The sequence below is a fragment of the Mesoplodon bidens genome (assembly GCF_964165515.1).
Source record: "Mesoplodon bidens genome assembly, chromosome: 8".
Taxonomy (NCBI): Eukaryota; Metazoa; Chordata; class Mammalia; order Artiodactyla; family Ziphiidae; genus Mesoplodon; species Mesoplodon bidens.
This window is the reverse complement of record NC_138165.1, coordinates 94,264,213-94,287,333: the sequence shown is the minus strand read 5'-3', so window position 1 is coordinate 94,287,333 and position 23,121 is coordinate 94,264,213. Positions and strand designations below refer to the sequence as shown.

The window sequence follows — 23,121 nt, the reverse complement described above, 5'->3', positions numbered from 1 at the left end:
AATACCTCTGGCCATGAAGGAGGCAGAGATCACTCATCAGAAGAACAGATGAAAGGGGCTGAAATTTTTGTTACTTGAAAATGGAGAATAGTTGTGAATATTGCTTTTCCTTCTCCAAATGTACAGTGTACAGACAAAGGTGTTACTAGGGGCTGGGAGGGAGACTCAATGTTTGCTTAGTTTTCTCAAAAGGCATTTTAATCATCATGGGCAAAGAAAGGTGGCCCTCTGGCTGAAACATTAAGGGAGAGTCATTAGGCCTTATCCAGTAAATGTTAAAAATGGCATACATCAATTCTTTGTGTGACTATAACAATAACGTGTACCATTATTGGACAATGCAAAGCCCCTTAAAACTATTTTTACGACAAGAGTTGAAGTGGGAACTGAACTCATGCAAAAATATTTGTAAGATGAATTAACATTTAAACGAAATCCTTTGGCTAAAAAAAGCATAGCACAAAAAAGGACAGGTCTCTTTCTATGTCATCCCACAGCTGCTCACATTACTACATACCTGATTCTGGATTTACCAAAAAACTCCCGTACACTCTCTTTAGTAACTAGAAAACACAAAAACAAATAGGTTAATTCAAAGTCCATGATAATTTCATTATTTTCAAAGCACTGTGCTGACTAAGCTTTTCCTAAGCCAGCGTTCTTCCTAACTTTCAAATGACGAATTAGAAACTGGATGCAGAGGGGGAAGCAGATTTATCTGAGTTACCAAGCAAATCACTCACAGAACTGCAATTAACTCCAAAAGGTTGGTCTAGGATCTGTGTTTCAATCAAGGTTCACCCTTTACTCTTTTAGGACTCAGTCACACCCGTTACATGACGAGAGACAACCAGAACTGTCGGGAAGTGATTCCAGTTAGCTTGCTTATCTTGTATGCTTTAAAATTATTTAGCTCACCATCATCTTTTTTTAAAAGACAAAAAGCAATGGATAACTGAATCTTAGCCAGTTATTTATGCTGGTGGGTCCACAGAAGCTTGTACTCTCTAAATGTCTTTTTCTCAAAACCAATCCTTACAGCTGGCTACTTTCCAGCTTTTTGGAGTAAATGATAAAACAAGAGCCCCTTTTACACCTTCTTATTTTTTCTCTGCCAGTATGACTGCTCTCCCTGGTAGAAACTGCTCCTAGGCTGACATGGTTTAAGAAACAAACTTTTTATTCGGGAAGGAACAGTTCTGACTTAAATGTTATATGGGACACATTAAGCAGCAGAAAGGCAGTTATTTGGAGAGAAAAAAAATAAATATTAAAGCCACTAAAATTTAATAACCTCTCAGTATTTAGTAGTCTTTATATGTTTAAGAGGCAAAACACAGACAGGGCTTATTACTAAGTCTCATTAGAACCTTACACTTAGGGAGGAAAGATGTCATCACTATTGTATAGGAAGGTAGAACTGAGGCCAATATATTAACCCTCAGTGGTATAACAGGCTGTGAGGTTTTGTCTCTAGGCATCCAATTTCTAACTCTATGCCACCACAAACACACTAATGATCCTCTTGCATTTTCTGGGATATCAAAAAAAGAGGTACTGAATCTAAGACAAGTTACCAAGTTAAAAATGAACAAGAATACAAACTTGTTTTAATTGTAAGAGTGGCATGTGTGTTTTAAAGGATCCCACTAGCCAGCGAAAAGCACTGCAAACACAGGCAGCACTAGAGTGGAGGTCCACGTGAGCAGGGCCTCTGTCTCGTGCACTCCTGTGGTCTCATCGCCCATCTCCCACAACCGGGGACTCATAATAGATCTGAGCAAATGTCGATGCTTTTCTTCTCATCTTATTTTCAATGTACTCTCTAGGTTATTTAAAACAAACACAACAAACAAACCAGGAGCAAACCATTCATTTCATGTCCCATTTAAAAAAATTATCACAAGGTAGGTTCTTTCCCCCTATTCTTAAATATTCTTTAGTATTCCACATATCAAGCATTATCCTATAGCTGGGAGAAATTCTCAACGTGCAAAACTTGGATAATAGGGTGGACCTCACCACATGAATCAGTGACCACACTTTTTGTATAAAGGTAAAAGATAAGTAATGTCCCATGTAGTTCCTATTTGGTGACCATACAGCCACTGTAAGGTATTCTCTTTTACAGAAGAGGAACTCAAGGGAGAGGTTCAAGGTCATAGAGTCTGTTGACCTTCAGGTGTCCCATATACCACTTCTCCTTAACTGTCTGGGGGAAAAAAAAGTAACACACATACCCCATTAACAATTTTAACTAGCTACAATTCTGTACTGTGTGTACTTGGAGGAAGGGAAAATCAGATGTGGGAGAAACCACAGCACCTCAGATTTAGTTTAATTCCAAGTTACCAAGTTAATACTCTGAGATCTAAGAGGTTTTTAGAGCCAAAATTACACCACATTCAACTCCTCTTGGCAAAACCAGCCAGCGCGTCCCTGCTGACTTCACTTGCACTTTTAACCATGATTCACTTTTCAATTTGTGCCCCCTCTTCCAACCGGCACCCAGAAGATCAGACCTTCCCACCCCAGCAGCTGAGGCTTTCTGCTCTGAAAAAGGGCCTGTGACAAAGTAACAAGCTTCCTGTGGTTATCCCAGGCTGGTCACTGTTTAACCAACCCGGGGAGCCATTTACTGTGCACTCTGCCCCAACACTGCGAATGTTATGTACCCCACCCACTTGAGTGGGTGGGGCTGTTTCTCTGACCCCTGTGGTACCTACGAGAATAGCAATGTGTTCTGGAGTTCTACAAGGAAAGCACAGACGGGAAAGGAGATTTAAGAAATCTAGCTTAACACTTTCTCTCCCTCCCAAGGATTGTTCGTATTGCACCTAGATCTTTAAAGAGAGGGGACTATCTAGGGAGAATCATCACACAATTTTTTAGTTGTTTGTTCAAATGTTCAACAGTTCTTTCCAGGTAGTTGTCTTCTACATCATCTAATGCACGGCCAGCTTAATGCCGTTTGTTTCCCCTTGCTCTTTATCTGGTAAAGAGTCAGCCAGTATCACTTACATAATTAATAATCTTTCAAATGCTTTAAAAGACTAGGTCTTTCTCCTGAAGCTCTTCCTTTTCAGGTAAAATAACCCTGAATACAAATTCTCTAAACCATCCTTCTTCCCTTGAATTTATGAGGCAAATCAGAAAAGGTTTTAGCTCTACCCTTGAACTTACAGGGCAAACCAATCACATATGAAGAAGTAAGGGAAGTGACTGTGTATGGCTCTTGGTATTCTTCATGGTTAACATCAATTTTAGTTTTTATTATTAAGATTTTGATTATACTCTTTTGCAAACAGCCTTTTTCATTACATAAGTTTTAAATAAGTCAAAAGCTACTACTCTTAATCAGAAAGAAAATATATCTGATTTCATTCACCAGACTGTATCTTCATTCACCAGATTAAGGAGAACCTACTTTGTTAAAACTAAAAGATATTTGAAAACTGATTCAGGAACTGAGTCATACTTCCTGCTTTGAGACCCAACCACAATGTGCACACACTGGTGTAATAGCATTTTCTTTCTTCCATAAATGGCTCTCCCCAGAGCAAACATAGTTCAACAGGAACCAAACCCATTGAAAGAAGCCAGGGAGTAAAGCATGGCCACCAAGAGTTTCATAACGCATGGACACCCTTTCTTATTTCCCCTAAGGTAGTCATAAAGAAGAGCAGATACTTAAAGAGGCCAGCTCTAAAGAGCATTAAATTAAAAAATTGAAAGGGCAGATTTGTGCCTTAATTTCCAAAATAAGAAATTAAGATTGTAAACTTGAAACAGGTCAGAGGTTATATACCTGCTTCACAATGTAACAGAAATAGAACAGAACCCATCTCAGTCTTGTGACAGTTATTTTTGTATTGGTCAAGGAAAAGTATTCTTTGCTCCATTTTTTGAGAACTAAAGCTGTTTTTGTTTTCATTGGTTAGAGAATATCTTTATTTCTTCAGAGTAAAAAGCAGGCAAGCAAAGAATCAAAACTCTTTCTGGGAAACATCCTTCTTTATGACTATGGGAAACAGAGTCAAGAGCCCCTGGTTAGGTGAGCAAGCCATCCAGAGTGGCCCATGCCAGTAGGGATGACTCAGTGCCGTGGATCTTCTAGGAGTGGCAAGCTACCAAGATAAGGTGAGGAGGAAACAAGAGTCCCAAGGAAAAGTGATGTGGAACTTACCTCATCAGCACCATGTGCCTGAAGTTCCTTGTAGAATTTCAAAGAAATACTGACCATTACTTTTGTTTTGTCTCCATTAGGATTTGAAATATGATAGAGGACTCCATCAAAATCTGCAAGGAAAAGCAAATAAGGTTGCTTAACTTGGGAATAGGGAATAATATCTCAAAGTACCTGCCTACATGTTGCAGGCCACAAGGAAGTCTCCCTTACAAGTAGGCATATAAGTAAAACTGCATTTATTTTAAATCCATGTGGAAAGTCAGCAGAAACACTGAGATAGAATTATAGAATACCTATCTCTTTGCTCTTTTCTAAAATTACAAAGCTATTTTTACTTTAATCACAGCTTGGTGCTGAAAGAATTTGAAAAAAAAATCTTTATTGTGATGTATTTTAAACGTATAAAATATAACGTATAACAAACCCCTATTCTCCTCATGGCTTCAACAATTATCAACATATGGCCAATCTTGTTTCACTTAGACACACCCCTTCCCAATGATTTATTCTGAAGCAAATCGCACACGTCACTTCATCCATAAATATTTCAGAATACACCTCTAAAAGGTAAAGAAGACAGTTGAAAAAAAAAAAACCCTAATTCCACTGTCATGCCTAAATTAAAAAAAACAATTTATTAATATCAAATATCCAGTCAAGCACTGAAATATTGTCTCAAGAATTAAAAAAAAATATTGTTGTCTTACTTATGTAAAATGTTCAAAGAATAGAATGAATAATATTAAGCCATTCTTGATTAGGCCTGATAGCTTAGCTGACTTTTTTTTTTTGTCTTTTAACCTATTACCTTTTTTAAAATTTGGACCAAGCTGTTAGTCTCCCAAAACTGAGTGACAGTGGTGATGTTAATGAGGTTGTTTCAATACAGAATCCCTGTGCACAGATAATCATCATAGCACCAAGCTGAAGGAATCAAAAGGAGCCACATTTAAATAAGTCTAATTTGAATGTCAGAATGTGCTGTGTTGGGACGTTGTGGCCAACTCTGCCACGCATGTTCTGTTGATTCTGTCAATAAAGACGACTTCAGCTTCAAAAAAAAATTTTTTTTTGTCTTATTTGAATTAGGATCCAAACAAGCCCACACACTGCATTTGGTTATCCCTTAAGTTTCTGTACTCCACAGGCCTCCCCTCTCTTGTAGTTCTTGAAACCAGGTGCTGAATGTAATTACTTTAGGGAGACCTGGCATTGCTAGTTAGTATGAGGGGAAGGGGTTGGTGCCTGGCCTCCAAGTCACAGCACTTCAGAGCTGCAAAAAGTGTTCCAAGATCATCTAGCCAAGTACCCTCATTTCTACAGAGCATGACTATCCAACTCCTCAAAGTTCACGCAGCAAGCGAGTAGTATCAATACCTAATTCTTTCTAGGAAAAGAAAGCAGTAACATCTCTCTGTGACTTGTGGAACAGGTCTCTTAGCACTTTTGTGATTCCCCACTCCTCTAGTGCTAGGCGAACTAAGATGATGGTTAAAGATAATAACATAATATTTCCAAATTTAAAAAACCTTAGTTTGTACCACAAAATTAAACCCAAACTTCTAAGATATCAGTAGGCAACTTTATATGGCTCACTAAATCCATGGAATAATCACCTAAAATAAAGACCACACACACACACACAAAGACAAGATAGTAGCCCTAAAAAGCTTATTTTAGGAAGAATTTTATTTTCTATTTTTTATATTGTGCCTTCTTCTTAGTAGGTGAGATAAAGGCACTTACCTGCAAATGTTACTTCTACAGCTTCTGGTTTGTTTCTGCAAAACAAAACAAGTCCTTTAGTTAAGATAACTATATTGCTGGGGCTTCCCTGGTGGTCCAGTGGTTAAGACGCCGCTCTTCCAATGCACGGGGCACGAGTTCGATCCCTGGTCAGGGAACTAAGATTCTGCGTGCCGCATGGTGCAGCCAAAAAACAATATAACTATATTGCTGCTTGCCTCAAGGGGACTTGCAAAAGGCTCCTGAGCTTTATTTAAGATCGGACCATCCTGTAAAAATCTTATACTTACTATTGATCCAGGTACACAATTCATTTTCTCATGCATCTAAACCTCTGGAGTTATTTAGGGTGGAGGACTGAAAAAAGGAAGCAGGACAGATAAAGCTTTTGTTTTGCAGCTGGAATCTCTGCTGTGGTTGTGCTCACCTTCAATTCTCAACTCCTTAAGACCACGATATGGGCTTCCCTGGTGGCGCAGTGGTTGAGAGTCCGCCTGCCGATGCAGGAGACACGGGTTCGTGCCCCGGTCCGGGAAGATCCCACATGCCACGGAGTGGCTGGGCCCGTGAGCCATGGCTGCTGAGCCTGCGCATCCGGAGCCTGTGCTCCGCAACGGGAGAGGCCACAACAGTGAGAGGCCCACGTACCACAAAAAAAAAAAAAAAAAGACCACGATAGACACGTTTGTATACGTGACCCACAAAATGCCCTCTTTTGGTCAATCCCTCCCCCACGGGACATACTCAGTGGAGGTAGCACACACACTCAGCAGGAAAACTGCTAAACAGAGCATAGAATGGTTTACATTTACTTAAAGTGAAAGGATGATTTCAGGCCATAAACGATACAGTTCTATTCCATCTCAAAGACAATCTGTTAGTCTTCCTACACATCTTTCCCTCTCCCTTACATGACCGAAGTACTCACCACTCTCCTTAGTGAAGCCCTCTTTGATTCCACCCTAGATTTTTTGGTTTTGTTTTTAAATTCCAGTGTGTACTTCCATAAAGTGTAGCACAAAATGACACTGCGAAATCACTGAGAACAGTTAAGACACCTGTTTTCCAACTTTAGCCTTTTCTTCAGGACCATGTTTTCAGACAAATTAACACTACACGCCTTCATTTTCTTGCCTACTCATCTATGAAATGGGAGAACACAAATGAGCCTACCTACCTCTCACAACTGCTAAAGATAAAACAAGAGAACAGACACAGAAGAACTTATCCTGGAAGGCAAAGACGATTCCCAGATGAGCCTGGAATATGGACTTCTATTTGATAAATGCTGTTGAGTTATTACCTAGAAAGCATGACATATATCCTAGCTATAAACAATAACAGTCAATTAACCTCCAGTGAAAAGCTACTTTACATGCTTTCCTCACTTCTCCTCATTCGTAGGAAACGAATAAAGACTCTACAGTTTTATCAGCTAACACCCTAAAACTCAAATGATGCCACTTTGTTTTATGGGCCAGCAGACAAGATATGCACATTTTCATATTTATTCTTGCCTAGCTTGCTCAAGACCTCACGATCAAGTGCGTATCTCTTTTACTATCTCCGCTCCCTCACCTGTAAAAGGAACAAAGACTGAGTTACCCTCCAGAGTTGCTGGGAAATAATGGAATAGATAACGTGGTTTATGACTGTTAAAAAGCTGCAGCAGAGCTAAACAATGCCTTTCAAGGAAACTGGCCTCTCCTAAGCATATGCTAGCCCTGTTGTAAAATCAGCCTATACAAATCACATACAAAGTTCCACTCTTGCTTCTTCAGAGCCATCCATATGTGACTTAGAAAAAGTATTTTGGGTGTCTGAGAATCGAAGCATCAAGTGGGTTTACGGACAAGCAGAGAGTTCGGAATATGATGAAAAGAACTGTATAAAAATTTAAGTTGTTTCTGATCTTTCATTTGAAACTGTAGCCTGGAGACTAAGGCAATGAATGGCCAACCACCATTTTTCACTTCTAGAAAACAGGAGCCAAGGAAGAAGTAGACACGTTAATCTACGGCTGGCTTGAGTGAAATATTAAGAGGCTGCACAACGGGAGGAAGCACTGAAGCACATTTTCCAGAGGAAGGCTGGCTGTGCCAAAGAGGCAGGGTGGAGGCTTATAAAAGGCCACATTGTATCACTTAGTAGGCGGCCGGTCTTTTTTTTGTTTGTTTGTTTTTCTTAACCTTTAGGCTTTAATTCAGCCAAGGAAGGACTGAGTTCCTCACTTTCTCACTTCATCAACAGACCGAGAAAAATCAAGTACAGATAAAAAACCTTAGGGTTCCAACATTTTGACTCTGAAATTCTGCATTTCTCTAGGCCGTAAAGTTCCCTGAGCACAGCTCCCCACTGGGAGAAGTCTCTAACATCTATACTATGTGGTTTGCTGCCTGACTTGGGAATATTTGTCAAATCATTGCCATTAATATTTTAGCTTACTATTTATGGCTGCATAGAAGTTGTAGAGGAGAGAGGCAGGCTGCTGAGGAGAGCACTGGGCCAAAGGAGTCCTCCTGAGGCGTCAGCTGGGAGTCAGAGGTCTGAGAACTCTGTGCCCCAACATGGAGACTGCACAGAGCGGGAAATACACCACGACAGGGCCATGACTCAATTCCAAGACCAGGTGTTTCTTATTTACTTTTGTGGTTTAAAATCATGGAGCTAGAGGGGAATAAGATTGGTCTGGGAGAAAGTGTACCATTTAATAGGCCAAAAGCGTAAATCGTTAAGATACCTTCTGTTCCACTGTCTGCTAAAGTTTCAGATGCTGGGGGTGAGTTTACTCAAATGTCTGCGAGCCTAAAATTCCTTTTCTAGAAAACGGAGATTAAAAGCATCTACCACACAAGGTTGTTGTGAAGACTAACCGAGATGCTATGTGGACAGCAAAGTTTCCCAATCAGGGTCTTGTGACTAAGTTAGAGATATGCTGAGATAATGATCCCCACAGCCCTCAGGGCAGCTCAGAGGCAGGATCTCTGGGCTAGACCATTTACCCAGATGTACCACAGGTATGGTCATGTTCTGTGTGTGACATACCAGGAATCACCAGGGAAGGGTGCCTGTACAATGCTTAATACATATGTCTACTCCCTCTCCAACTCCCAAGAGCCCCAGTTTTGTCAACTGTATTACTGGAACTGCTGTCTGTCACCCAGGCACACTCTGAAATGGAACAAAACCACGTTAAAGCTTATAGTAAAGTGCCTGGTTCATAGAAGGTGATCAATGAATTAGTTTTTCTTCTAGGTAGAATCAGAGGAGATCAGACTTTGGAGTCATGGTCGAGAGAGGTTTTGGGATTGTGTTAACTCCCAGTATCAGGAATTGGTCAGCTCAACAAGGAGAAACGGAACCATATAGCTGTCAGACTGTCGTAATGTCTGGAATCCTAGAATAAAGTGCCCTGGATAAGCCCTCAGGGTTACTGACTGGACAGAGTACAAGACACTAAAACATATTCAATTCATTCAGATGGGTTTCAAGAGCCATTCTTAAAATCCTTTAGAAAAAAATTTCCTTTTCTCCTTTTTCTAAGGAAGCTTCTAGAATGTCACTAATCAGTCAATAAAGAACTCCTGGCAACTGTTATTGTCCAATCCTCTTTCCTCACTAAGGGTTTTGGAGTTTTTACTCCCGAATGCATCCAGTTCCCCGTCGTGCATTTATGTCCCTCTTCTCGTTATCCCTTCCATAAGCTGAATTAGAGGAATTATTGAATTCTGGCTCATCATCTCACCATAAAGTTCTTGATTACTCTCCTTTAAGTCCTCTCTAAGGCTCCCATCCTCCTTTTTGAGCAAAGCCTAGAAAAATGGATCATGCTAGGTAAGAGGTGGGTGGTCCTACTCTCTGTTAAGCCACATCTCAAAATAAGGAGAACAAAGAGGGTCTAAAAGCTCATTCACACAATGTCAGAAAAGTGATAAACTGCTAAAGAAACTAACAACCATTCTATCTGGCTTCATCCATTGCTTCAAGAAAACACTTATTAAGCTGACTATACACACAGTGAGAATGCTGGGAAAACAAAGATGATGAAACCATAGGCCCTGCCCCTAAGGAGTCACAGGTTTGGTACACATGTAAGGAGTGCAGCTCTGGGGCTTTATGCCCAAAGTGGTCCCAAGGCAGCCAGAGGGTGGGCAGCAGTGTGTAACTACCGTGACCTGTAAAAAGACCAACTAGATCGTCTCAGCAAGTCAGCCACTACATCCAATTTCTTCTAAATGCTTAAACAATGTCCTAATTCCAAATCACTTCAAACCAGTTATGTCTCTCTGAGGACATATGCAGCATATTTGGGAATGAGAACAAGGTATCAGCAAGATTTAATTTATTCCTTTCTCAAATTTCTCCTCCCACAGTCCTCACCCACCCCAACTGGCACAGCCTGCTTACTAAGCTTCACTCCCCCTCACAGAACCACAGCTCCCCACAATATGCACAGCTGTGGCAAGAAGCCAGCATGCACTTAAAATCAACAGCAATTTGCATCTGACAGCATTTCCTCAATTTTGGACTCTAGCTAAGCTGACAACCCTAGCTTCTGAGGCCGTAAAGGTTCTTGGTGTGTATATACTAACAAAAGAATTAAATTAATTTGCCAGATTACTTCTGCTTTAATTGGGGGCCTGGGTAAGACTTCCTAAATGATTAAAAAAAACAAAAACAAAAACAAAATGCTGTTGACAAGATCTGCACATGAGGTTATCTGCAGTGTTCAAAATAGCTTCTTAATCAGTCACAGTCTCTTAGTTTGGAGGCTGTTGGGAAGACAATTTACCAATAACTATCATTCTGTGAGGATACAGAAATCATTCCAATAAGCCACCTTCCCAGTAGGGCGGTAGGAAAAAAAAAAAACGGTAAATCGTTTGGAATGAATCTTAGGCTTTGTCGGAACTGCCTCCAAATTAAAAGGGTGTCATGACCAAATGTATTCTTTTTTTTTTTTTTAGTTTATTTATTTTTGGCTGTGTTGGGTCTTCACTGCTGCACGTGGGCTTTCTCTAATTGCAGCGAGTGGGGGCTACTCTGTTGCGGTGCGCGGGCTTCTCACTGTGGTGGCTTCTCTTGCTGCGGAGCACAGGCTCTAGGCACGCGGGCTTCAGTAGTTGTGGCACACAGGCTCAGTAGTTGTGGCACACGGGCTTAGTTGCTCCGCGGCATGTGGGATCTTCCCGGACCAGGGCTCGAACCCGCGTTCCCTGCATTGGCAGGCGGATTCTTAACCACTGTGCCACCAGGGAAGTCCCTAAATGTATTCTTAAACAATTTAGATGACAGAATTGCTTTATTCGAAGGAAATTTAGACTTTTAGTAGGATGTCACAGGCAAGAAGACCCAGCAGGATGATATGAGAGGCATCATTCTTTTCTGTTTCATACTGTACAACACCCTTCAGTGCTCACAGCCCACAGGTAAGGAGGCTGGGCAATGGTTCGAGGCTGCAATTTACTCTGGCATGGGTACACTATGAGAGGCCCATAGAGAAGGACCCGCCATAAATCCATTACCATGCTCTGAGAGGCATTTAAAATAAGATCAACTTCAAAAGGAAAATTACTCTAACTGTATCCTGAAGTATATACGACAGAACTATTTTTAAGACTATCTCATGCTTATGTTCTTAGTAGCTGGAACAGTGCTGCATTTCCAAATGATACCTTTCTGCAATAATGGAAATGTTCTACATCTCTGCTACCCAAATACTGCTGCTCCTAACCACATGCGGCAACTCAGCCCTAGAACCGTGGCTAGTGTGACTGAGAAGCTTAATTTTAATTCGCTTTAATTAATTTTTATTTAAACTTAACTAGCCACATGTAGTTACTGGCTATCATTATTGGACATTGTGGAGATGGAAGATTCACTCTGGGGAAGGCTGCTCAGAACCTAATTTCCCCAACTGGTTTGTTGAGAAGTGTAAAGCAGGGTGGAGCTGACCTCTCCCAGCATGTTCCCACAAGGGCCAAGCCTTTCAAATCTCCAGGGTTTCTCCATAGCACTACTGCCTTTCTTTAATCTTTCTCTGATCTCCATCCCAACACGTGTCACCCCTTTGGTCCTCTGTCACTTTGCCAATACCCTCAGAAAGGTCCCCCCTTCCTGTTCCTTCCTGGTGCTGAGCACTGGGAGAACTCTACAGACGTCTATGATGATCACACTAGTTGCGCTTCTCTGGAAGTCCTGGCTAGGCATGCACCTTGATAAATTCTTAACTACTGTACTGCTGCTTCACCGTACTGGTATGCCTGGAAATTCACACTCCGTCTAGAAACAGGCTTCTGCTAGGTGTTACATTTGCAATCCCAGGAAAGCCCTACCTCCTCGGCTGAATATCATAGTCTTTTTTCAAAGATTTTCAAAGTGCTTTGCAGCAGAATACGTTTTGAGCCCACTTACTTAAAGACACACCTCAAAGGGAAGATGGGCCAGAATAAAAGCCAAAACTTGCTGCCCTGCCCCAATATTCAACATTGCTACAACATATACTTTGTAAAAAAAAGTCCCAGAAGTTCTAACTTAGGCCTTCCAGACTTGAGTGCCTACTTTACTCCCACTGAAATGGTTAGTAGCTCTTTTTAAGAGTCATGTTCTAAAAGCAGAAGAGCTGAAGCTCTGCGTAATGGGCTACATTTCAGAATCACAAGTTATTAACAAACAAGTAGGTGTGAAGGGACTCCTACACTACAAGGCATGCTTCTACTTGAAATGCACAGGCATTTATCTTGTAGATCAGCTTATAACCACCCAGGTCTCATTTTTTGCTAGCCTAAACTTGAGAATTCACTTGAGATCAACTGTGAAAATGCAGAAGTCAATTTAACTTCCTCCTATGTGCTACACTGCTCAAAAAGGACAGAGCAATCACCCCAAATAAGCCACTAAGCTGATTCGTTTGAACATTTAAAATGCAAAGCAACTGGTAAGTGAGGTTGAAGACACGAAGCAAGTTAGCCTAAAATATAAGCAACTGCAGTCCCTGGCAGGAAACAGTAGCTACTGCTCACTGTGTTACTTCAAGAAACGTTGTGCTTTGTTTTACAGATAAAATCTGTGGCCTTATAAAAGAGATAGGAGACAATATGTTCAATTTAAGCAGTGGGTTATAAGTATTTTTTTTAATGCCTCCAAGCCACAAGTTCATTATGTCCACTTAGAATTTCCCCTCCACCAATCCTCTTCCATCTGTGACTCTCCAAGCACTTGCTCTCTTATTATTAGTTCCCAGTTCACCAGAAACGGTTTGCACTTATTTCAACTGTGTAAGCAAGATGTGAAGCCCCATCCTCACGGATGGGGAAATGAGGCAAAGGGACTGGCCACAGGCCACCAAAAATTAGAAGCTAAGATCAACTCCTTGGTTTAAATATATTAGAAAAGCAAAGCAGCTTTGGGGGAAGAGTTTGTCTTCTACTGATTCTCGTGTTTGACAGAGAAGGGTGCCTTTGAAACATGTCCTAAAGCCCACTTTTAAAAAAGCCAATGGTTAAAAACAGGTTTCATCTAAGAACTTAATAGACTCTGCAGGCTTCTAACTGTGTATCTAGGCCAGAATTACTGCAGAAGAAATCACAGACCAGGGGTATGGTATAAGAATTTAAAAGATAAACAACCAGATAGAGGACAGCGGGTGGGGAAAGGATTATTAGAACCTCAGAAGAGCGATAAGGAAGGGCTGTGGATGTGGGGGACGGCTAACTTTGCTTGAGAAATGTAACAAAACGGCCAGTGTCTCTCACAGCTGGGTTCAGGGAAGGTAAACTAGAGAGATCATCGGGTTTTCCGGCTGCAAGGCTGGGCCTGCCTTCAGTCTTCCCTCCCGGTCCCTTAGACGAGGGTGGGGGTGGGGAGAGACTGGTGGTGATCTGGGCCTGCATCTTTTTTCCTCTTCCAGTCCTGGGAATTCCTGAAAACTCCTTCCAACACAATCCCAAATGGGCTCTCTCCGGGTTCTGAACAATGACGGGGAATACAGAGGGAAGTGGTCCCCTGCTCGCTCCAGCGGGCAATGGGATTCTCCAGCGAGAGTTCTGGCCCAAGCTACCCTCACGTCCCACAGGTCTCCTGCACTTTGGCACGCGCTCTCCTGTCCACTCACTGCTTCCGCATCCCTCCTCTGAGCCTCTCCCCACGCATCTCTGCCCCTCACCCCACCGCGCCCAATCACCGCCCACGTCTACACCGCCTGGGCAGTCCCCACACCCTGCCAGGTCTCCCACCTCCCTCCTCCATGTCTGGGGGGCTGAACGATTAGCAGTGGTCAACTCTGCCTCCCCCGCCACCCACCAGCCCCCGGCCCCCAGTGCGCGCTCACCCGGCGGCCGCGTTCTCGAACTTGAGCGCGAGCGTCTCCTCGATGATGCGGTTGTTCACCTCCAGCAGGATCATGGCGGCGGCTGCCCCGGGCAGGGGAAGGAGAAACAAGGGCGGGTGAGGGTGGGTAAGGGAGGAAAGGACGGAGGGAGCGGCCCTGCTGCCCCCTGAGGAGGGGAGCTGGGTGGGGTAGGAGGTTAGGGGAGAAGGGGAAAGGGATCGGGGTAGGGGTAAGGGAACACGCGCGCGCTGGCCCGCGCACGCACTGACTGTGGAGACACCTACCCACCCACCCGACCGACCTGGCCCCCGAAGCCTGAACCCGCCTGCCAAGCCGCCGCCGCCGCCGCTGCCGCCTCACCGACGAGCCCGGTCCCCGCCCAGCCCCCGGCTCTAGCCGGCCACTTCCGCTCTCACACCCACTTCCGCTCGCCGCCCGGACGCGCGGCCCCGCGGCGCCATTTCCGCTCCGACCCCTCGTGCACGCGCACGCAGGCGCGCCGGGCGAGGGCGGAGGCCGCGGAGGCCGCGCATGCGCATGTGCGGTGCCGCTAGTTCCAGCTCCACTTTCCCATAGACGCTCGAATTGGCTGTAGGTAGTTTCCTAGCCTGCTGTCTTTCCCCGAGGCCTGCCTCACCGTCCGGCGTCTCCCTCCCGCACTCCCCAAAGGTTTACTTCCACTCTTCCCGTCTTGTAATTTCAGAGACCCTACAAGAAGCTCGCCCTTGTCATCTCCCCGCCGGCTTTTTTGCTCTCAGCTTGTTTGCTGTCGGTGTGACCCTTCCTCATGCCACACTAATGGCTGTCCGGCGGCACCATCTTGCATTCATTTCTTCCACAGATGCTTAATGGGCTCCTGCTCTGCGCTGGGGATACAGTGGCGCGTGAAACAGATGAGGTCCCCCCCCTCGTGGAGCTCATAGTCTGGTAAAGGAAACGGACTACAGACTCAATTTATGTAACTACAGAGTGTTAAAAGGGCAAGTGAAGGAAAGGAATGAGAAGTCACCGAAGTGAATAAGCCTACCTGGTTTCCTGTCATGCCTCCATTTCTCTGCCTGGAGCTGCCTCCAAGGTGCCCCGAACATGATTTTCTCTGCCTCTGAAACCCTTACCTTCCAGTACCTCTGCCAGAGACATACTTTCTTTACTCAACTGCACGCGGGAAATGAACTCATTTTTGTGCTGCGTCTGTACCTTCTGCCTGTGTGTCTTGTTTTGTATTTTTTCTTCTCCAGGGAGAATCTGACAAATTTGAGTTCTTTTTACATGTATTAATTTATTTTATGCTAAGTGCTCCCAGGAAAGCGGGGGAGGGGGAATGCAGAAAATGAGCAAAAAACTAGCTCTTGTCATCGAGGCCCAGAGAGCCCCTCAAAACGGATTTCTTTATTTACCGGCCATGGATAAACTTCGAGACATTGCGGATACCCCCAAATTATATGCTAACATTTTAACGTTGTTTATTGAACTAAAATAATACGCATACATAGTTTAAAATATATATACATATACTAGAAGGCTTGTAATGAAAAAAGCAGTTCTCTGGCCTACTTTTTAGAGGCAATAGCCTCAAACTCCTTTAGGTATTCATACAGATTAGATCCATGTATCTAAATAAATGTGTATACTACTAATTCTTGATTTGTTAATTTTAAGGGTTATTTGTTGACTTCCTGCCGTGATAGATAAGAACATGAATGAGTATCACTTCTGTTCTCCACCTCCACATTTATATAACTATTTTTAGTTAAACCAATAATCAGCATTTAAATTATGTTTGCGAATACTGTTTACTAATGAGCCAATAAAGGTAGTACAGCCATGCCTTCTAGTTTATACAGCCCTCCATTTTTCTTAGTTAATTATTGCCTTTTTTTCCTCACTTGTCAATTTTCTATATTATCTACAGTTGGCTGCCCCCACCCCTGCAAGTGCTCCAAGACTCTGTCCAAAAGTCTAGCAATATTTTCCATATACTCAAATGCATAAGTTCCATTTTTTTCTCTAGAGTCTTTGTCCCAGAGCCTCCTTCCTCTTGTTTCAATCTGGGCTGACTGATCTCTAGACTTGCTATACAGTTGTCATTCTGGGATTTTCCTTCGTTGCTGTCATGGGCTGGTTTTGCCCATTTCATGGATCCCATGCCTTCTTTCTTAGTTTACTTCTTTGTTTTGCTAAAGCACCTCCTTTAGTAACCTTGTAAGGAAGAGAGATAGGGGATATGTTGTTGGGATCTTTGCATATTTTAAAATGTCTTAATTTTATTCTAATACTTGATTTGTAGTTGAATTTATAGTTGGGCTGGTTATTGAATTCAAGTTTGAAAATAATTTTCCATCATAATTTTGAGGGTATTATTCATTTTCTTTTACCTTCCAGGGTTGCTGTTGTAAAAAGTCTGATTCCTGTTCATATTCCTGATCCTTTGTATGTTACATCTTCTCCATCTCTGGAAGCATTGGGATTTTCTCTTTAGGCTGTTGGTTGGAAATTTTATAATGATGTGCTTTGCTGTGACTCTTAATTTTTTTGTACTGAGCACTCATACAGAGTGGAAACTCATATACTTCAGTTTTGGAGGAAATTTTCTTTGATTATTTACTTGATAATTTCTTCTCCTCCACTTTTTTTTGTTCTCTTTCTGGAATGCCTATTATTTAGAAGTTAGATTTCTGGATTGATCCTTTCATTTTTTTCTTCTATTTTTTGTTTCTTTGGGTTTGTTTGTTTTATTTTTATTTTTAATTGTGGTAAATGTACATAACATAGAATTTCTCATCTTAATCATTTTTAAGTGTACAGTTCAGTAGTGTTAAGTTTATCGACATTGTAATGCAACCAATCTCAAAAACTCTTTTCATCTTGCAAAACTGAAACTCTGTACCCATTGTTTGTTTGTTTTTGTTGTTGTATTTTTCTGCGATATTCCCTTGTCATTATCTTCAACCATTTTAAGTTTCAGTTTTCTTATTTTTAATTCCCAAGACCTTTTTTCCCCAACTCCCCTTCCCATATTATTCTATCCTTGTTTTATTGACAGGAATATCTTCTATCTTTCTGAGGATATTATATGTTTTATGGAGAGGAATATCTTCTTTCTGAGGATACTATAGTGTGTTTGTTTTTAATTTTTCTCTAAAAACTAAACTAAACTGCTCTCTGTTTCTTTTCTTTCTTTTTTTTTTTTTTTTCATCTCTCTCATTTATGTTAATGGCCATCCTCAAAAGTCTGGTTACTTTAGCAGCCTGTTCGTATTTAGGGACGAGACTCCAAAAAGCTGAGTGGAGGCTGAAGTGTGTGGACAAGATGAGTTGACAAGCACCTTACTACTTAAAAGGGACTAGCAGCATTGGCTTCCTCTGGAAGCTTTTTGGAAATACAGAATCTCAGGTCCCACCATAAACTACAGATTTAGAATCTGTACCTTAGCAAGATCCCTAGGTGATTCAAATGCATAGTATGTGGTGAGAAGCACTGGATTAATGGACTTCACTCTAAGGTGCACTGATGATGTGCCAGATTTCATAGAGGGCCCACAAATGTCAATATTGGGAGGTCTTTTCTCCAGAGAAGGATCCTCTAGTTGCTTGGGGCTTACAAACTTGGCTATGAGTGTTCCCAGAGTCTTAAGAATGCTTTTAAAGTTCCAGGCCACTTCCACTTAATCCCATTATAATCCCTGTGCCTCCCCACTGCCTTTCACTGGGCTTGAGTGTATAGAAAATAAATCTCTGTTGGTGGAGATGGAGGAAGGGGTGGAAATGGGATGGGTCAGGTGGGAAATGGGATAATCACCTGACTGCTTGGGGACCTAGAATGCTCTTTATACAGATTTTCAACCAATCTTCCCATTTTCTTCATCTTGCTTTTGGTTTTTTTAAACTTCTGACTGATTGGACAAATATCTTTGTCCCACCACCCAGCTTCCTTGAATCTTAACATTTTATAATTAAACTTGCTTCAGAGCTTTTTAAAAAAGAAATACAGTTGAAACTTCCTGTGAACCCCACCCAATTCTATTCCTTTTTCTCCTTCCCCACCTCCTCCTCAAAGATAACCATCACCTTGCATTTGGTGTTTATCCTTCCCACACATGTTTTTACACTTTTACTACATATGCATGTATCCATAAACAATGTGTAGCAAATTTGCATGATTTTAAGCTTTTTGTCAATAAGTATCATACTGTACATCTCCTTTTGAAACTTGTTTCTTTTAGCCAGCAATATGTTTTTGAGATTTACCCATCATTACGTGAACCTGTTTTAACTGTGATATAGCATTCCAATGTACGATTATATGTTATGATTACCAAGGTATTTATCCATTCTCCTGTTGAAGGACACTAAAGTTCTTTCCAGTATTTTTTCTATTACAAGCAATGCTGTTTGGAACATTCTTGTACACATTTCCTGTGTACAGGTGTGAAAGTTTCTTTAGAGTATACCCCTAGGATTGTAACTGTTGAGATGTGGATTATGGACACCTTTAACTTTTCCAGATGTTGCCAAATTGCTCTCCAAAATAGCTGTACCAATTTATACTTCCACTTGCAATGTATGAAGGTTCTCATTGCTCCTTGTCCTTACTAGCACTTGGCATTATCAGACTTTAAGTGGATGGATATTAAAAAACATCTGATTGTTTTTAAAATAAGAATTAGCCAGGTAGATAAAGAGAGGTAGAGCTGGAGAGGGGAAGTGCCAAGAGATGGACAGCTGGAAACACAGTAATAGCTAACATTCAGGTGGAAGATTCATTCTGTGCTAGGTGCTGTTTTAAGAACTTTACATGTATCTCTTTGAATTCCTGTGACAACTCTAAGAAGTAGGAACTACTATTAATTCATTTTATAGATGATGAAACTGAGATGCTGATAGGCTAAAGAATGTATCCAAAGTAACACATGTGGCTGGTCATTGAACTGGGATTTAGTCTCCAGATGTCATGTTTTGACATGCAATATTGGTATCCAACAGGATAGTTGACATGACATGCAATACTGGTATCCAGTACTGAACTGGATAGTTCTGCATTTTAGTTTCAAGTATGATAAAATCAAAGTATAAAAAACTGGACCTGACACTTCATTTAAATAAAGACAACAGCTTCTTGATTGAACCTTCATCCTGCTGAACCCTGATGGCCAAAGTAGGGAAAGCGACTGTTCTAAAACAGCCTGAAATTTGCTGCTTTCAGTCGTAAAGACAGAGGCTGGAGGTCTTTACCTCCAGGGGTTGGGGGGCTGGAATAAATTCAAACTTGATTTTTATCCATTTAGGATGTCAATTGTAATCCCCAGGGTAACCACTAAGATAATAGCTAAAAAAATGTATAGAAAAGGAAATTAAGAAGGGATCAAAACTGTACACTAGAAAAATCAGTCGAAAGTAGGGTGTATTCAAGGAAATAAAGACAAAAGTTTAAGATATAAAGAAAACAAATAGCACAATGGTAGAAGTAAGTCTTTTATTATCAGTAATCATTTTAAATGTAAACGGATAAGGTCAATTTATTAAAAGATGGGGATTGGCAGAATGTATAAAAATCTGTGATCCAGCTATATGCTGCTTACAAGAAACTTTAGAAGCAAAGACACAAATAGGTTGAAATGATTGGAAAAATATGTTCTATGCAAATAGTAACTACAAGAGAGCTGGGGTGGCTATACTAGCATCAGACAAAATAGATTTTAAGTTAAAAGTTGTTACAAGAGACAGAAGAATGCTGTATATTGATAAAAGGATCAATTTATTGAGAAGATACAATAATTATAAACATATACACCCAAAATATAAGAATCAAACACTGACAGAATTAAAGAGAGAAATAGATAATTCTACAATAACAGTTGGAGTTGGCCTTCAATATCTCACTTTAAACAATGGCTTGAATATCTAGACAGAAGATCAATAAGGAAATAGAGGACTTGAAGAACATTATAAATCAAGTAAACCGAACATACATGTACAGAACATCCCATCCAACAACAGCAGAAATACATTCTCCTCAAGTGTATGTGGAACATTCTCCAGGACAGACCATATGTTAGTCCATAAAAAAACCTCAATGAATTTTAGAAGATCAAAATCGTACAAAATATTTTCTTCAACGACTGGAGAATGAAACTAGAAATCAGTAACAGAAGAAAACTGAAAAATTCACAAATGCATGGAAATTGAGCAACACACTCTTTAACAACCAGTACATTAAAGAAGAAATCACTAGGGAAATTAGAAAATACTCTGACATGGATGAAAATGAAAACATAATTTACCAGAACTTATGGGATGCAGTGAAAGCAGTGCTCAGAGGGATATTTACAGATCAACACCCTAACTTTATACCTTAAGAAACTAGGAAAAGAAGAGCAAACTAAACCCAAAGCTAGCAAAGGAAGGAAATGATAAAGTTTAGAGCATACATAAATTAAATGGAGAATAGAAAAACAATAGAGAGAACCAATAAAACCAAAAGAAAAGTTTTTTTTTTTAAAATGATCCAACAAAATTGACAAACTTTTAGCTCAACTAAGAGAAAAAAAGAGAAGATGCAAGTAACTAAAATCAGAAATAAAAATGAAGATCTAAAAGAAAAGGATTATAAAAGAATATTATAAACAATTGTATGCCAACAAATTAGATAATCTGGATGAAATGAACAATTTTTTAGAAATGCACAAATTACCAAAACTCACTCAAGAAGAAATAGCAAATACCAACAGACTTCTAACAAGTAAAGATATGGAATCAATAATCAAAAGCCTCACAAGAAAGAAATGTCCAGGACCAGGTGGCTTCACTAGTGAATTCTGATAAACATGTAAAGAATAATTAATACTGACTCTATCCAAACTCTTCCAAGAAACAGAAGAGGAAGGAAAACTTCCTAACACATTCTATGAGGCCAGCATTACCTTGATACCAAAGCTAGACAAAGATACCACAAGAAAAGCAAATTACAGAACAGTATCTTTTATGAGTATAGATATAAAAATCTTCAACAAAATGCTAGCAAGCCAAACCCAAGAGCACGTTAAAAGGATTGTATACCACAACTAAGTGGAATTTATTCCAAGAATGCAGGGTGGTTCAACATAAGAAAATCAATCAATGCGATACAGAACATTAAGAGAATGAAGGAAAAGAATAAAGAACATCTCAATAGATGCAGGAAAGGCATTTGACAAAATACAGCACCTTTTAATGATAAAAATACTCAGAAAGCTAGGAACAAAAGGGAATTTCCTTAACACAATAATGGACATTTATGAAAAAACCCACAACTAACATCATACACAGTTATGAAAGACTAAAAGCTTTCCCCCTCAGATCAGGAACAAGACAAAGATATCTGCTTTCACCATTGCTATTTAGCATTGTACCAGAAGTCCTAGCAGAGCAATTAGGCAATAAAAAGAAAGACAAGACATACACACTGGAACACAAGAATTAAACTATCTCTATTTGTGCTTTGGTTTTGTTTTGGTTTTGGCTGCACTGTGCGGCATGCGGGATCTTAGTTCCCAGACCAGGGATTAAACCTGTGCTCCCTGCAGTGGAAGTGCAAAGTCCCAGCCACTGGACCACCAGGGAATTCCCTAAACTATCTCTATTTGTGGATGACATGATTCTATATAAAGAAGATCCCATAGAATACACACACACACACACACACACACACACACCAGCTAGAGCTAATAAATGAATTCAGCAAAATTTTAGGGAACAATATCAACACACAGAAATCAGTTGCATTTCTATACACCAGCAATAAACAATCTGAAAGGGAAATTAAGAAAGCTTTATTTCCAATAGCATCTAAAAGAATAAATTACCCAGGAATAAAAATAGCCAAGGAGGTGAAAGACTAGTACACTAAAAACTACAAAATGTTGCTAAAAGAAATTAAGACCTGAATCAGTGGAAAGACATCCCATGTTCATGAATTGAAACACCTAATGTTGTTAAGCTGGCAATATTCTCCAAAGCAACCTACAGATTCAATGCAATCCCTAACAAAATTCCAGTAGCCTTTTTGCATAAATGGAGAAGCTGATCTTCAAATTTATAGGGAACTGCAAGGGCCTCTAAATAGCCAAAACAATGTTTTTAAAAAAGCAAAACAAAATCAGAGACTCACACTTCCTGGTTTCAAAACTTACTACAAAGTGGGACTTCCCTGGTGGTACACTGGTTAAGACTCCATGCTTCCACTGCAGGGGGCATGGGTTTGATCCCTGGTTGTGGAACCAAGATTCCACATGCCATGCAGCATGGTCAAAAAAAAAAAGAAAAAAAAAGAAAAGAAAGAAAAAAAGAAAAGAAAGAAAAAACTTACTACAAAGCTACAGCATTCAAAACAGTGTGACACTGCCATAAAGGCAGACATATATAGACCAATGGAATAGAATTGAGAGTTCAGCAATAAACCCAACACCTATGGCCAACTGACTTTTGACAAGGGTGCCAAGGCCATTAAATGGGGGAAGGAAGAGTCTCTCTTTAACAAATTGTACTGGGACAACTGGATAACCTCATGCAAAAGAAGGAAGTTGTACCCTTACCTCACTCCTTATACAAAAATTAATTTAAACTGGATCAACAACCTAAATATAAATGCCAAAACTATAAAACTATTAGAAGAAAACAGGGGTAGAATCTTTATGACCTCAGATTTGTCAATGGATTCTTAGACTTGCCACTAAAAGCAGAAGCAACAAAAGGAAAAAATAAATTGTTCTTCATCAAAATTAAAAACGTGATAGACACATACAAGCTGTAACTCTAAACCTGAGATGAGTCAGCCAAGAGCTCTCATTAGGTATAGTCAGCTGAAAGTCTAAATATGAAT

At 40.6% G+C, this 23,121-nt stretch overlaps 1 protein-coding gene across 3 annotated transcripts in view; it reads right to left on the bottom strand.

The window, feature by feature from the left end:
• Positions 1 to 23,121, bottom strand: part of ARPC2 (actin related protein 2/3 complex subunit 2) — a 55,755-nt gene that overhangs the window by 15,017 nt on the left and 17,617 nt on the right. Inside the window, exons 2-6 of one of the 3 annotated variants that reach the window (XM_081242919.1) lie at positions 14,566 to 14,613; positions 14,265 to 14,346; positions 5,936 to 5,970; positions 4,187 to 4,299; positions 518 to 563 (exon numbers count right to left, since the gene is read on the bottom strand). In XM_081242919.1, the coding sequence (XP_081099045.1) occupies positions 518 to 563; positions 4,187 to 4,299; positions 5,936 to 5,970; positions 14,265 to 14,338 (268 nt within the window). In that variant the 5' untranslated portion in view covers positions 14,339 to 14,346; positions 14,566 to 14,613. Of the gene's footprint in view, positions 1 to 517; positions 564 to 4,186; positions 4,300 to 5,935; positions 5,971 to 14,264; positions 14,347 to 14,548; positions 14,671 to 23,121 lie in introns of those variants that run through there. The other 2 variants (XM_081242918.1, XM_081242920.1) reach the window with 2 other exon arrangements.